Consider the following 16,017-nt stretch of genomic DNA (forward strand, 5'->3'; position numbering starts at 1 on the left):
AGCCAAGTGAAATACTTGTCATGCTTCTTCTACCCCACCACATTTCAGAGGGATTGTATTTTCTTTATGCATGATTACAAATGAGGATAGGACTTTATTGATCCCCTGGGCCCAGTTTTTCAAAAAATGTAATCTGGATCAAATTGATCCGGATTTGGAAATCCCATGTTTTGCTATCCAGGATCACCTGATCCATCTTACTTTTATGCCAGTTTTTTAAAGGAACATTGGATTGGATCACTGTGATCCAAATACCAAATTTCAGGATTACCAAATCCTGTTTACCAGAGCCTTAAATGGAACCAACAGTGTAGCCTACTGGCTTAGCAAAGAACAACAGGTAGGCAAAATACCGATGGCCACAAATACCCACTGTTTGTTTTAAGTTTAAGAAACAGAAACACTGTAATAAACAGAAACATTTTACATTCCTTATTTTGTTATAATGTTAAATAACAAAACAAAAACAATACACATTAAATGCGTGTTGTGTCTTACAATACTCGCGGATTGCGAGTAGGACATTCTGCTTCTGATAGATCAAGACGACTGGCTGTGAACACAATACTGGACGAATGTGATATTCTGTGCCTGCAAGAAACCTGGCTGGCGAAACAAGATTTAGATAAGTTGAACACTATACACATGAACTTCCATGGGGCTGGAGAGTCCACTACCGACCTCAGTACGAGGCTGGTTCGTGGTAGGATAGCTGGTGGTGTAGCTATACTGTGGAACATTAAATATGACTCAATGGTGAAGGTGGTGCGTTTAAATGTTGACTGGGCCGTTGGACTAGAGTGTAACTGTAATGGAAAGAAATTTACTGTTTTAAATGTTTATACTCCGTATGAATCATATGAGCATGAGGATGAATTTCTGAACAGGTTAGCTTTTATTCATTCATTCATAGAGGATAACAGCTCATCCTGTGTCTATGTTATGGGTGATTTTAATGCTGACATGTCTGATAGCAAATCCTTATTTGCAGCACACCTGCAGCAGTTCTGTAATGAGTCTAAATTAATTTTATCGAGTAAAGCTCTGTTGCTTGACACAAGTTTTACCTACGTTAGTGAAGCGTGGCACACAACATCTTGGTTAGACCATATTGTGACCACAGCTGATGCTCATGCCTCACTGGGTAATGTGGAGATTTGTTATGAACTTGCCATCTCTGATCACATACCTATTGCTGCACTGATAGATGTTGAGAATGTTCCCCTGCTGTCCAGAAATAATAATAATGCTGCTTCCTCAAGTAAACTGGACTGGTCAAAACTGAGCAAAGAGGTGGTGGCTGGATAATCACTGCGAACGGAGAGTCTCTTAAATAATATTGCTCTACCTCATGAGGCCCTAATGTGTTCAGATATGAATTGCAAGGATGTGCAACATGTTGAAAAACTCTGTGCTATGTATGATGTTATTGTGAAATGTCTTAATATTTCCAGTGAACCCTTTTGTAAAAGTAAATGTAAGGTAGTTAACATCAGACCTGGGTGGAATGAGTTTGTGGCTGAAAAGTATGCTGAGGCAAGAGAGGCCTTTAGACTCTGGTCAGAGGCAGGTAGGCCTAGACATGGGGTATTGCTGGATAGGAAAAAATTGACAAATGCTAGAGTTAAGTATGCACTTCGTTTTATTAAGAAAAATGAGAACACGATGAGAGCAGACTCGCTAGCCAGAAAGCTACAGAATAACAAACTTACTGACTTCTGGCAAGAGGTAAAAGTTATGAATAACAATAAAACAATGTTACCGGCTGATATTGAAGGGGTTGGTAGCCCAGAAAAAATAGCTGAGCTCTGGTGTCAGCATTACAGTGACCTTTTTAATTGTCTTAAAAGTAATTCAGTTAGAATCAATTATGAACATATTGATTTCTCAGCAGACATGATAGTTAGGGCAGTGGATATTTTTGATGCCATTCATATGTTAGAGAACAACAAAGCCTGTGGTATGGACTGTATTACTGCAGAACATCTAAAATATGCCAGCCATAAGCTCTGCCCTCTGCTCTCCTTATGCTTTAATGGTTGTCTGGTTCATGGTGTTCTGCCAAATGATATTATGTCTGTAATATTAGTACCTGTGCTTAAAGACAAGGCTGGTAAGCTCAACAGCATTGACAATTATCGACCAATTGCATTAGCCAGTATCTTGTCTAAAGTACTGGAGAGAATACTGTTAACAAAGCTAGAAATGTATGTCCTTACTACTGACAATCAGTTTGGGTTCAAAAGAAAACATGGAACTGACCTGTGTATCTATGCTCTTAAAGAGATTGTGTCTAGGTACACAAGCTTAAATTCATCTGTATTCCTATGCTTTATTGATGCGTCAAAGGCATTTGATAGAATTAATCATGAACGATTGTTTGTAAAATTGTTAGATAGAGGTGTCCCTAAATTTTTAGTGAGAATTTTAGAGTTTTGGTATGCCCACCAAACGTTTCAGGTTAAATGGGATAATGTTGTATCTGCTCCATTCTGTGTTAGTAACGGAGTGCGGCAAGGAGGGATTTTGTCTCCTCTTTTATTTAATGTTTATATGGATGAATTATCAAATCAGTTAAATAGGTTACAAACTGGCTGTCTTGTGGGCAACACTACAATTAATCATCTTATGTATGCAGACGATCTGGTCCTGCTCTGTCCATATAGTGCTGGGCTGCAGCAGATGCTGAAGGTGTGTTCTCAGTATGGCCTTGATTATGACATAAAGTATAATGCTATGAAAAGTCACATAATGATAGTTAGAAGTGACGAGGACAGGAAATCAACTTTTCCGACTTTTTATTTGTCAGATAGTCCTCTTGCTGTGTGTGAGGAAATTAAATATTTAGGACATGTCATATCTGATGACTGGACGGATGATAAAGACCTCTACCGACAGCGCTGTCAAATTTACTCTCAAGCTAACATGCTTATAAGGAGGTTCTCTATGTGCTCTGACTCTGTGAAGTGCTCTCTGTTTAGAACCTACATCACACCGTTATATACTGCTCAATTGTGGTCTAATTATAAGAAAAAGAGTATGCAGAGGCTCAAGGTAGCATACAATGATGCAATGAGACTGATGCTCCGTGTCCCTAGGTGGCAGAGTGCCAGTCATTTGTTTGTGTCCACTAAAGTGCCAACGTGTGAGGCACTCTTAAGACAATTGATGTTTAGTTTTATGTGTCGCTTGGACAAGTCAGAGAACCACATAATTGAAGCTCTCGTCAGCCCTCTGAAAAGCTGTTATAGATACACTTCTAGGTTAAGACGACATTGGTGCAATAGCCTTTATATCCTATAGGCTCATATGTAATTTTTATGTATTATTGTGTATCCTATAGGTTAATATGCAATTTTTTGTGTTTTTGTATCTCCTTTTTATACTATGTATATTGTATTATGTGTTATATGGACCGGTGTCTGCAATAAAGCTTTATATATATTTATATATATAATACTATCCAATAGTCCATATCTCATTAGATGTGACATGCTTCATATATGCTTCAAATATGAAGACATGTATATCATCAGTAAACATTGATTTTGTGATCATTCACTTAAAAAGAAAACTCTCTGATTTTATTTGGTTGGAAAAATCACAACTGAATTCACCCTTCTGATGGGATCAGGATAATCCTAGTTTATTGGATCAAACATCCCACACTGAGTTCAAAGTTTTGAAAAACCCAAAGGGCAGGTTTGATCCAGATCAAATGTAAGATTGGATTACATGGTCTGATTTTAGTTCGGAATCCCTCTTTTGCTTTTGAAAAACCTATTTCCAAGATTTGATCCAATCCGTGATCCGAAATCCCACTGGATTACTTTTGAAAAACTGGGCCCAGGGGGTTGAAAAATCACCAGCTACCCTGCAGTATATAAATAATTAAAAATTCTACCAGCTGCAACATTAAAGTGATGAAAAATAAACATTCTGAGCCACTCTGCACAATGAGTGCTTTATGTATGTTTTGATGCTAATACCTTTGTACTTTTACAAAAAAAATGTCTTTACTTTTACTTACATTTTGTAATGTAGGACTTTTAACAGTATAATCCGCACTGTGGTATTGTTACTATTACTTAAGTAAAAGGTATGATAAATAGTTTCCACTGGTACAAGCACAGAACAGAAGCCATAGAAAGCCTTTCCCTTAGTTTCTGTGTTTGAGCATTACCTTTCAAAGACTCCTCGCACCAGGCTTGATATATGGAGCAGTTGGGGTTAAGGGCCTCACCTTTAGATGCTTTTCTAGTGAAGCAGTGCTCATGTAGGTCAAACTGTGATCTGAATAAGGGGCCTTTAATACAGCGAATCACTATTTCCACTTGTTGGTACTTGGGTTTATTGAACACAACGATAGACTTAAACTTTGAGGTTAATCTGCCATTACTGCTTCGTAAAAGGAAATAAATCAACCTCCATCACTGAGCTAAATGAACTCCAAGTTACACATAACAGTGAAATTCACTCATAGAGAACTGGCATAAAAGACACTGAAGAGGGAAGAAAGAAAGAGAACTACAAGGAACAAGTATTTCAAGTACTTTAAAAGGTCCATAAGTCAATTAAGTCCATGTGATTCATTATCAAACTATAGTCTGACACTAAATACAGCACTTTTTATCCTGGGCATCCAGCCCGAAAACATATCAGACAATAATTTGAGTTTTAGATCGAGGATTGTGCAACTAATAGCAAAAAAAATGAACACATTCCTGAATGTCATCAAATATTGAACAATGAAGAGGAAGGGTTAATGCAAGGTCATGGCCACAGCTAGATCTTGACCCTTTTTTTTAACTGTCCACTGTGAGTCTGTGTGACAATGTTATTGGAGGGCAATGCTAATTCAGTGGAGTGAAGTTGATGCAATAAAAGTAAAGTTAAAAAAGTGATTGCAAGACTGCAGATAGGGTTTTTTTTGTATGTTGACCTGAAATAATCACATTTAATATGTTTGTGTTGTTTTGTATTTTGCATTATTTTAATCATCCATATTAACCTTTGAGATATTCTATATACCTTTTATATCTTTATATTTACTGTACTTTAAGCTGACTCAATTTCAATGTCTGTGTATGTTGGATCTCCCCGCTCCGAGTAGTCCTTAGTTCTAGGTGTCCAAACAGCTTTGTGTTGTTGCACAACTGTACAGACTGACTTTTTATACACATATAGACATCACCATTCTGCACACGCAATCAGCCCAATCAAGCATTTGGAAATCTCTGTGGTTGTACTGTGGTGACTGTGACTCTGTCCACACGTGTGAATAAATCTAAACTTAGAATCTCCTTGTTGCCTAATCGATTTCAACTTCAATCTTCCTTTCAGAGTGCAATGGTAAAAACAGAGAGACTTACACACAGAGATACATACAAATCCAAGGAACAAAAGGACAGACACAATCTAGGCATATATTTAGGTCAGGTAATTTAATCAAATTAAACTTAGTGTTGACATTGTCATCATCAAGCTTCATTATTCTCCTGAATAAAAAAGTAAAACAACATTCTCACACACACACACACACACACACACACACACACACACACACACACACACACACACACACACACACACACACACACACAAATTGCTGGTGATGCAAACAAACAAGCAATGACACAAGTTGACCCAAAATGATTGAAAGACTGGAGAGCTTCAACACGTTTTAGGATTTTGAACCTGTCAGCCTTATTTTGGATGATTTCAACTCCAGAAAACACAGAAGGCATCCTGACATTTAAAGGTAAACAGTAAAGGTGTCAGCTGCAAAATGTGTAAATACAATTGTATTCAAACTTAAAGCTCTCACTTAAAATGATCACTTATTCTTTTATCAATAAATGAGTTTTAACTCTCAGAAACAAATGTAACTTCCCTCCATCACAGTATATTACAGTGAGTGATGACCGACTTATTGCTCCTGATAGACTGTCAGATATTTCAGAGACAAGCTGATACCCAGTGATAAGAAAACAACACGCACAACCACAAAAAGTTAACAACAATAAAAAAGTCACGAAGGAGTGCTTGAACGTAGAGATGGTGGAGTGAGGCCTCGGTTTGTTCTTTCACACACGAGTGCTTTTGTACCCTTCAAAATAAAAATAATAAATGTCACATAAAACAACACAACTTGATGGGAGAGGAGGTAAAAAAAAGTAATTCTCTGTCATCGTAGACCTCAAATGAGGAGTTTTCTTTTTAATATTTATCTCTCAAAATAATCTCATTCCTAACGGACCAGATGCCCTTTGAACATCATCTATATCTTCAAAATAAAAAAACAAAATCTCTCAGCTCATTTCTCACTTCATACTCACTTACTTTACACATACAACCCTATCTTTTTCTACTCTACCACCCACATGTGTATTTTAACCCCGCTGTCTGACCCTTCAGCCTTCACCCTGATCTGAGCTCTACACTCAGTCCCGTCATAGCTCGTCATGAGGGGCTTCATCTGCTTTAAGTTTGAACTCTGCCTCTGTGATCTTTCCGTCTCCATCACGGTCCTGATTGGAGAACATGTTGTCAATGATGCGATAGGGATCGAAGCCAGGAGCCAGGCGGCCTTTACCCTCATTCACCTGCCGCATGATGTAGTCAGTAAACTGTTTAAACAAAGGAGGGGGGCGAAGAGGGTAAATTGAGGATGCACAGACAGTAGCAAAAAGGGAAAATGTCTCAGATGTTAAAAATAATACAGAAACAGCAGGTTATCACGTACCTCAGAGGGCTCCACCTGCTTGTTCTGGTCTGTGTCCATCTCTGTGAAGAGGTCGGGTGACACTTCGTCGTTCCATATAAACATGTAGCCTTCAGGAAGTCCTTCCTCCATCTCTACCAGCTCGATATCAAACACCAGCACAGCACTCCCTGGAACTTCATCAGCTACACACACAGAGACACAGAGACACACAAACAGCATTAACATGAGCGGTAGAGCTCAAACTCAGTGGGGTATGAAGCAAGACTGTATTGAGTAAGAGATCAGTGAATTCCAGTGACCAGCAGAAGAAAGTCACTACCAACATCCCTGCTGTTTGTCCTTTAACTATATACATTATAAATATTAAGATTTTTTGAAAATGGGGTTGCATGATGTATCTTATCTGTCTGCACACAATGCCAGTGTATCCTGACAAAGTCAATATGTTCTGTATTTCTTTCTACCAGACATGATTTCTCAATATTTTGTTTACAGATTCCAATGAAATTTGGGCCAAGGATTGAGTGGTGCAAATCCAAATCTAGATGTGAATCCAAGAATTTGTTCCAAATTTGTTCCTCTCCAAGATTTCTTGAAGCACCTAATGCGTGATGGGTTGTTGAATTGTTAAATTAATAATTTGTCATTTTGGGAAACACGCTTATCCACTTTCTTGCTGAGAGTTAGATGAGAAGAGGGATGCCACTCTCCAAGCTTAGCTTAGCATAAAGACTGGAAATAGGGTATCAGCTAGCCTGTCTCATAATTGCATGCATGAAAAGCTGAATCTAACTTCTCCTTGTGGTTCTAGATCTATTCATACTCCCTTACTAAACCTGTCCTGTATGAATAAATGTGTGTCTCTAGAGATTGAGGGAGTCTAGGCAGCTGCATGATAAGGTAATGTTGTGTTTTGCGGCCGTCTCCTTTGAAGGTTAACGCAAACAGGAAGGGGGGCGGACACACACACACACACACACACACACACACACACACACACACACACACACACACACACACACACAAGCCTATCCCCAAAAGAGAGATAGACTGAACTTGCAAAACAACAAGATTTAGGTGAGCATTTGTGTTTGCGGCACCTATGTTATGGCGCCATTAAAATCTTTACATAACCAAAAGTTGACATGTGTTCAGCTTGAGATAAATGCTTCTTGGAGATGCAGAGTGCCTGAGAGTTGGGATGGCACTGCATGACACTACATTGTGGTTAAACTGTAATGCTTCATCCTAAATCTCATCGATCAAGAGTTCATTAAATGCTTCTGTGTAAGTCATCACATATATTCTCCGTTTTTACTGCATGTGTGGTTGTGTGTGACTTACTGACTCCTCTCTCCCCATAGCCCAGGTGAGGAGGAATAACAAGGTGCCTTTTCTCTCCCACACACATGTCCATCAGTCCGTCCTCCATCCCTGGGACTACTTGGTTGGCTCCCAGGACAATGTTGTATGTCTTTGCATAATTATACCTGAAACAAATAGAGTCAGAATGAAACTGAGACATACGAAATAACTGTATTATAGTCATTATTCTTAAGCAAGCACACATATCATGTTACTTCTTACAGTGTCCTTTAACACTTGTTTTTTACTAATTCCTTTGCTGTGTGGGAATGTAAGAGGTGAAGATTTTCTTGCATTTTATCAAGTGTTTCAGTGGGTGAAAGAAGCCAAAGCTTGGTTTGATTCCAGGAACTAAAATATTTTTAAAACTGGAGTCAAGGACAATTCAAGACTTCAAGGCATTCTTGAAAGATTAGCTTATCTTTCATATTTATGATATTTTGTGTTTTTTTGAATTTGTTTTAATTTCTATGATGATGATTTTGTGCTGTCAGTAAGCTCCTGCAATTTCCAAACAACTTTTGTTCAGACAGGGCAGTATGGTGCACTAATAATTAGTTTTTACGAAGACTTAAAACAGAGTGCAGAGGAAAGGAAATGTGCGGTTAAGACTAAAAGACGAACAGCAGAGTTAAGGGCTTATGAGGAAGAACTTCCTCTTAGCACTTGAAACCCTATTATCTCATGTGTCTCACAGAAGTGTCTCACTGAAGTTTACTCACGTGGAGTCGATGGATGTACCATCCATCAGAGAGGCGTTATAGTGATATTTGACAAAGTCTCCCTTCTTTGTTGGCTTATCACACTCTTCTGGCTTGTGAGTGACGGTGATCTCAGTTTTGTCTGATGGGTTGTGGAAGTCGATGATGTGAATGTCAAACACCAGCACAGCTGAACCAGGGATCTTAGAGCCTAAAAGAGACATGGTGAAGAAAAAATGAAAGAATCTAATATTTAAAGCTACGGACAAAGGAGTAATAATAGTGAGAGACTATGGCCTCTTTCCGACCAAGTAGTTATACAGGAACGTAGTTATAGAACAGTCCACTTCTAAACAGTTCTACTAACTACTCTCCCCCAAAACTGGTTTTGCCATTTGCATTCGCACTGGCCAAGTGGCCATAGGAACTGGTAGGAGGGGTAAGGGAGTGACGCAAGCACGGCAACGATCTTTATAGCGTCATCACTTGACTTTAGCGTCACATACAACAACAAACCAGCATGGAGGAGGCCATCAGAATGTTCCTGTTGTGCCTTGCCGGGATCCTCATAACGGGAGTTTGAACGGCTAGGCTGGAGTACTTAACAGAGAAACACAGAAAACGAAGGCTCCAGTGTAATATGATCCTAATTAATATGATGGAAGAAGATAGAAGAGCAGAGCGCAACAGGCAAACGAAACGACGGGTAAGTTTAACTAGCATTAACAATTAGCTTGATGGCGTGATGTTTGTCTTATGAGTTAGCATACGTAGGCAAATCGCAACAGACAGTGAAGAATATGTACTGTTTGTGTTTCAGACGTTGCTAGGTCACTAAGGGTTCCTATGCGGAAAAGGGAAAAGGCAAAAAGACCCTGCCCTGAAGTAGGAGCTGAAAGAGTTACAGGAACTGTGGCCAGAGGAACTTAATAATCCCCAAATTGGTCCAGTCAGAACACGAGAAAAAAAGGGTTCTAGGAACGTTATGTTCTAGGAACTGCAAAAATCCCTCCGGTCGGTAAGGGACTAATGGTATTCAAGCATTACACACACACCTGTGCCCTCCTCTCCATAGCCGAGATGTGGGGGGATGGTGACGGTGCGCTTCTCTCCGACACAGACTCCAATCAAACCCTCGTCCATGCCGGCAATCACATAGCCTCGACCCACATAGGTGTCATAGGTACGATTACGAGAGTAGCTGTGGAACAGAAAATATAACAAAAGTATTATTACACGTCCCCCATAGAAGTCCCCATCACATGTTTTTTTTTACTTACAGTACATATCAACTTGCCATTTAATCACATATAAAGGGGTTTTAGGCAGTGCACAGAAGAGAACAACTGAATAACACCTGCAAGACGTCACTACAGTATAGGACACAAAATGATTCTGTTCTCTCCAATCTCTCCTTACCTCCAAAACCACTGTGCTTGAGTTGCAAGAAGCAGCTTGTTTTGGAGGATGCATTTGTGGTTTTTGTTGACACAAACATACAGTATGTTGGCATTGTAGAATATGAAGAATTTCAAAATCCTGGCATAAGTATATGCATGCAGAGATAGAAAATGCGTGTGGCAGAAAGTTACCATAGTGGCTTTCTTGAGTCCTTGACATCTGTACAGAATATGTGAAATAATTTCGTAACCATAACAAGAGAGGCTTCAAGGCCAAACCCACAAGGCTGTGAAGGCTGTAATGATGAGAACGTACTGAGTAAATTATCATAGCAGTTCTTCCAAGCTAAGTTCTTCAAAAAGTGAACTATATGTTTCATATTTTCTGTCAACCTCACAGAGATTTTCTAAAGCTATAACCAGGAATTAAAAAAATAAAACAACTTTTGTGATATTTGTTTTCTGCATGTTTTGGAAAGGATCTGTATATTAAAGTTTAGAATCCTTAACTTAATTGAATAAATTGTAGAGTACATAAACAATAAAAAACAAAAAAGTTACCACACATGACCTAATCCTCTGTTGTGAGTAGCAGCACGAAAAGAGAAAACAAAACTATTTAGAGGCTGCAGACAGCATTATGTAAAGCAAACAGGAAATTTCCACTCGTGATTTTTAAGTTTCAATTCATCTCTCAATACGTCTTCAGTGCACAGAGAGATGCTGCCAACCTGAGGCCACTTGACGAATAACATTTATTTCTATTTATAATAAGGTTTACTATGAGCCACTCTGTGTGGTTAACATGATGAAAAAACACTGACACATACCTGGAATCAAAAAATGTTCCGTCAAGAAGGCTGCCATTGTAGTGGTAGCGTACAAAGTCTCCAGCGACGGTTTTCCTCGTGCAGGACTCGGGCATAAACTGATTGGTCACTGTGATCCCATCTCTGGGGTTGTGGAGGTCTAGAAGTACGACATCAAACACCAGAGATGCCTGTCCTGGGATGTCGCTACCTGGAGAGAAGAAGAAGAAGAAGAAAGGTTGAAGACAAGTAGGGAGGCAGGTATGGGGACAGGATTGGGAACTACAAAAATATTCTTCCTCATTCTACTTCTAGTCATGACCAGGATCAATCCATAACCCTAAACAAGTAAGTAGTGAGTGGAGTTAAAACAAATTGTTTAACTATTATTTCCAATGTCAAGAATCAACTTTTAGTTACACAGACAATGAAAATTTGATGTGAACATGACAGTATTTATTGTTACAAATATCTGGCATTAGAAGGGCCTAATTTAAAAGTCCGTTAAATGTATGAGGGAGAGAATCAACAACATGTTTGCTTATTTGAAAATATGTATAAAGACATGCATAAAGAATAAAAAAAAATCTTGAAAGTAAATATGGTATTAAAAAAATTCAAGAAATCAATTAAAGGAATACTCTTTAAAGGGACTGTGTTTATCTGTTCATGTAATGTTTAAATGTTAGGATTCCAGAAAAGGAATAGGCGTATTTCCCATAATGTTAAACTATTCCTTTAATTGTTCAACCATGTAACAAAATTAGTCATGAAAATTATATTTGTCAAATTTTCTAAGGTAAGACGATGTAAAAAAAATAATAAAATAAAATAAAAAATAAAATTGGCAAGACATTGAACAACGCTGTGTTTTGGGAAAAGAATTGAGCAGTAAAACAAGAGGAGTATGGTATGTGTAGTTTAACTGCATATGTGTGGGATGTGCTGCCACCTTGTGCTCCAAGTGTGCAACTACAGCACCTGTTGATTTCCACTCTTACTATCAACCTTTCGTTATTCTCAAAGGTCACTCACAGGAATGTAACCGGGCTCGAGGAAATAAATAATAGTAAAGAAGTTGTGAATACTCACCATCTCCATTCTCTCCATATCCAAGTGACGGTGGCATAGTGATGATGCGTTTCTCTCCAACGCACATTCCCAGAAGGCCCTGATCCATACCGGCGATCAGCCACCCAATCCCAACATATGTGTCATAGGTACGCAAACGGGTGTGGCTACAGAGACGGGTGGAAGAGACAGGTCACATATATACAGTATATGTGTGGGTGCATTTTTGTGTGAAGGAAAGATTGTTTTACAGAACAAACCTGGAATCAAAGAGCGTCCCGTCCAGCAGGGTGCCATTGTAGTGGTAGCGAACGTAGTCAGACACCTCCACCTTTCTGGAGCAGGTGGAAGGCGTGTGGTAGGTGTTGCTCTGGACGCCGTCCTCTGGGTTCCACACGTCGAGCAACAGGACGTCAAAATGGAGGATAGAGTCAGGAGGGATGATGTCACCTGGGGAGAAGAGAAGTAGAGTGAAGAGTGAAATTGAGCCAGAAATGAAAATGTACTAGGGAAAAGAGAATGAATGCTTTAGAGTTAACATGGTTGTGAAGACTTTCATTAAACTGCTGCATTACAAATACAAATTTACATCAGTGGGGTTTTTTTCTCAGGATGTGTGTGCTGGTCCTACGATCAGTAAACATTCAGAGACCTTATATTATGTTATATTTTGAATTAACATAAAAACCATGTTCTTGAAAGTTCTTGCCCATCCATTTAAAAAAAAACCCATCAGATCGATTAACTATCTAAATAATTTGATGGTTTTATCTTATCAAATGTGAAGACTTGCTGCTTTTTCTGGTCTTAACATTATGGTAAACAGAATATCTTTCGGTTATGGACTGGTGGTCAGACAAACCAAGACATAACCAAGTTTAACTTGGGTTCTAGAAAATCGAGATGTGCATTTCACACGGTTTTCTGATGTGTTACAGTTTCAGTTAATTAATTGATTAATTAATAATTAATCAATCATTAAAAAAAAAATCTGCAAATTAATCAACTATGAAAACACTTGTTGAATGCAGCCTGAGTAACAGGTGAGTAATCATACAAAGTAAACTCCTCATGTCATTAAATCCCTCAGTTTTCCAGAAATAGGACATGACTGTGGTGTCCTCAGTGATAGCTATAGCCTTGTTGACTGATCAGTCTGTCCTCTCACTAACATTTATTTTGGTGAGTGCAACATCTCAACCAGCTCTGTTTCAAACATGAGCATGAGTCACTGCCTTTTGAGCTCAACAAGCGTACAGGATACCTATAGATAAGGAGAAGATGGTGATGTTAAAGAGGTGGGAGTGGGAGGAGGTGGAGGAGAGGTGCAAGGACTGTGTGGGAGGCAGCCATTCAATATTTACTACTACTGAGCTGGCAGGCCTCTTTCTCTCTCTGATGTTCCCTCTGATACAGACTCATTTTAGAGGACACAGCCTCAGCTTTTACCTGTCCACACATGCCCCCCTCTCTCCTCTCTCTTCCATTATCTATTTGATGCGCACACACACACAAATACATACACTGACGCACCGGTATCTACATGTAAAGAGAACCTCTGCATTTTTCTTCTCATCACTACAATCACATCCAAATACATCAACACATATGACACAAACACTCTATATGGTGCACAGTGGCCCAGATTTATTTATGTTCATATACAAATTAAGATCTAGAACATGTATCTGCCTGCTGCTGATGCTCTAGCATCTGCAGTGCAGTTACTAACAGCTGAAAATCTTGATCCAAAGCAGCTTCCTCTGACCAGCTTCCTGGTTTGTGATGTCCCTGTGACATCATTCAACATGGACGCTTGGGAGCAGCCCACTTCCTTTCTACTTCGCCTGACTCTAGTACAACACAATACGGTACTTTCTGCAAAGACTGTAATTTTTGCCCCCCAACCAAATTCTCTCATTGTTATGGTGAGCAGTGCCAGCCGTGTGCTCATTCATCTGTGTATTTATAATAACTCTCCAGAGGAATAAACACTGGCATGTCCTGAAACTTGATGGAGAATGTTATATTCTGTCCTGACTGATTTGTAACAATCAGCCAGGACAGGGATGTGCAAATATGACAGGAAGTTGAAAACACACCGTATCCCTGTTTGCCATATGCTAGGTGAGGTGGGATCTTGATCAGGCTTCTTTCGTTGACACACATCCCCACCAGAGCTTTGTCCATCCCTGCGATCAGCTGCTTCTTGCCAACAAACACGTTGTAGGTGCTGCCACGGTCGTAACTGAAAGACATACACATAACCCATTACTTTTATATCGCTGTGAGGACATGAATGACTGCATTACATTCATTATGTGCCTTGCTGCAACTAAAACGCATACCCTTAATCAAAGCCAGTTCACTATGGGCCCTGGCTAAAGGTTTTTCCATTGCCATTACTATTTGTTTGGGAGGGACAATTAGATCTCTCAAGCAAGCTTTGACAACTCATTCAGAAGAAGAAGAAAAAACTCACTCAGGCAAAACAAGATGTCCCACTGGCCAGGGCTCAGATTCATCCAAAGGGACTCAAAAGTGAGTAAATGCACCAGGATCTTATTATAGTGTCTTGTGCAAATTATACTTTTATTTTTTACAGTCATTTTGTGCCTGGACTTAAGTTATTCAGGATGTCACCATCTTTACAGCCAGTGATGTATTTAGATCTATCATACATATACACACAGCCAGATTGAAATGTGTAAAACGTGACTTTAATTAGGAATATACATAAGCAGCACAGGACCCCTCTACCAGACAGGCCCACACGATTAGCTAATACTGCAGGGCCTGTCTACTGTGGTAGTTTATATTCTTTAACAAATGTGCAATTAATTAAATGACCAAAAACCAAACCAAATTATGTTTGGCTTTTGGGGCCCTTAGGGCTCTAGAGGCCCTGGGCAGTTGACCACTTTGCATGGTACATGGTTATTACTGTTGACCAGGTCGGTGGTTCCCAAAGTGGAGTCCAGGGACCTTTGGAGGTCCTGGAAGCAGGTTCAACATTAAGAATAAGGACTTAATCCTCAGGTTTCAAGGAATCCAGTGTGATTAAGCAGGCTAATATTAATCTAGTGGCAAAATACTCAATCTAATCAAATTGAGGCCTTTAGTTTAATCCATGTGTATATGAAAAGGGTTTTGAAGCCCTTGGATTAAGCATACATGGATCCAGAGCTCAGTCAGCCTGCCTGCCTGCGTGGCTCATAGGGGCCAACCACTCAACGCGCACTTTTACGCATCGCGCACGAGTGTTCGCACCGAGCACTGCTCTGCTCTGCACGGTGAGACTCCAAAAGTGAGAACATGCATTCTTTGCTCGATACTCACCTTGAGTCGAACTTCTTGCCGTCAGGAAACATGCCGTTGTAGTGATACCTGACATAATCCCCTACTTTGACTGCGCGCACACATTGCTCTGGCACGAAAGTTTTCTCAATTAATATGTCGTCTAACGGTACCGGAGGAGCATTGCACGCGGCGAACGCCACCAGAACCGACAAATAAAGCATCGCCTGCACGCACGGGATCATTTTCTCTGCCGACAAACTCTCAGACGAGGGCGATAACTGTGGGTACGGCCCGTAGGAGTATATGCTGCCTCCCTGTTCCCCGGTACTTTGGTTTCCTCTACTCCGACTTGGACAGAAGTCCTGCCCCCGGTCCCAGCGCAGGGATGATCACGTGTCAAGCCAGATACAACTGCACAACTTCCGGTTGAACTTTAAAGATAAAACGTCGACTGATGACCTCAATAACATGTTTTCTTTGTAAAGCTCAAATTAAAAGGGCTGCACATATATATAATAAAATATCGGTGTGAGACATAAACGAATACAAACAAAGCTTAGATAGCCAACTGTGCTTTTATTTTGAAATTTCAATACATATTTCCTGTTACATACTGCTTCTTTCTAGCTGACTTGACCTGCTTC

At 39.7% G+C, this 16,017-nt stretch overlaps 1 protein-coding gene across 1 annotated transcript; it reads right to left on the bottom strand.

Moving 5' to 3' along the window:
• Window positions 1-5,422: 5,422 nt before the first annotated feature.
• Window positions 5,423-15,748, bottom strand: fkbp9 (FKBP prolyl isomerase 9). Its single transcript, XM_031323242.2, has 10 exons — window positions 15,413-15,748; window positions 14,176-14,321; window positions 12,334-12,523; window positions 12,095-12,240; window positions 11,024-11,213; window positions 9,849-9,994; window positions 8,815-9,004; window positions 8,072-8,217; window positions 6,746-6,909; window positions 5,423-6,629 (listed from the first exon to the last, which is right to left on the bottom strand). Exons 1-10 carry the CDS (start codon window positions 15,613-15,615, stop codon window positions 6,453-6,455), a joined length of 1,698 nt encoding a protein of 565 aa, XP_031179102.1. The 5' UTR covers window positions 15,616-15,748; the 3' UTR covers window positions 5,423-6,452.
• Window positions 15,749-16,017: the final 269 nt, after the last annotated feature.

The sequence above is a fragment of the Sander lucioperca genome, chromosome 16 (assembly GCF_008315115.2).
Source record: "Sander lucioperca isolate FBNREF2018 chromosome 16, SLUC_FBN_1.2, whole genome shotgun sequence".
Lineage (NCBI taxonomy): Eukaryota > Metazoa > Chordata > Actinopteri > Perciformes > Percidae > Sander > Sander lucioperca.

Excerpts from the sequence above, each read along its gene's own strand:
- fkbp9 (XM_031323242.2), bottom strand. The coding sequence starts at position 15,615 with ATGATCCCGTGCGTGCAGGCGATGCTTTATTTGTCGGTTCTGGTGGCG. Across the intron at positions 14,322-15,412 it reads GGCAAGAAGTTCGACTCAAG|TTACGACCGTGGCAGCACCT; the intron begins GTGAGTATCGAG and ends TATGTCTTTCAG. Across the intron at positions 12,241-12,333 it reads GGGACGCTCTTTGATTCCAG|CCACACCCGTTTGCGTACCT; the intron begins GTTTGTTCTGTA and ends CCGTCTCTGTAG.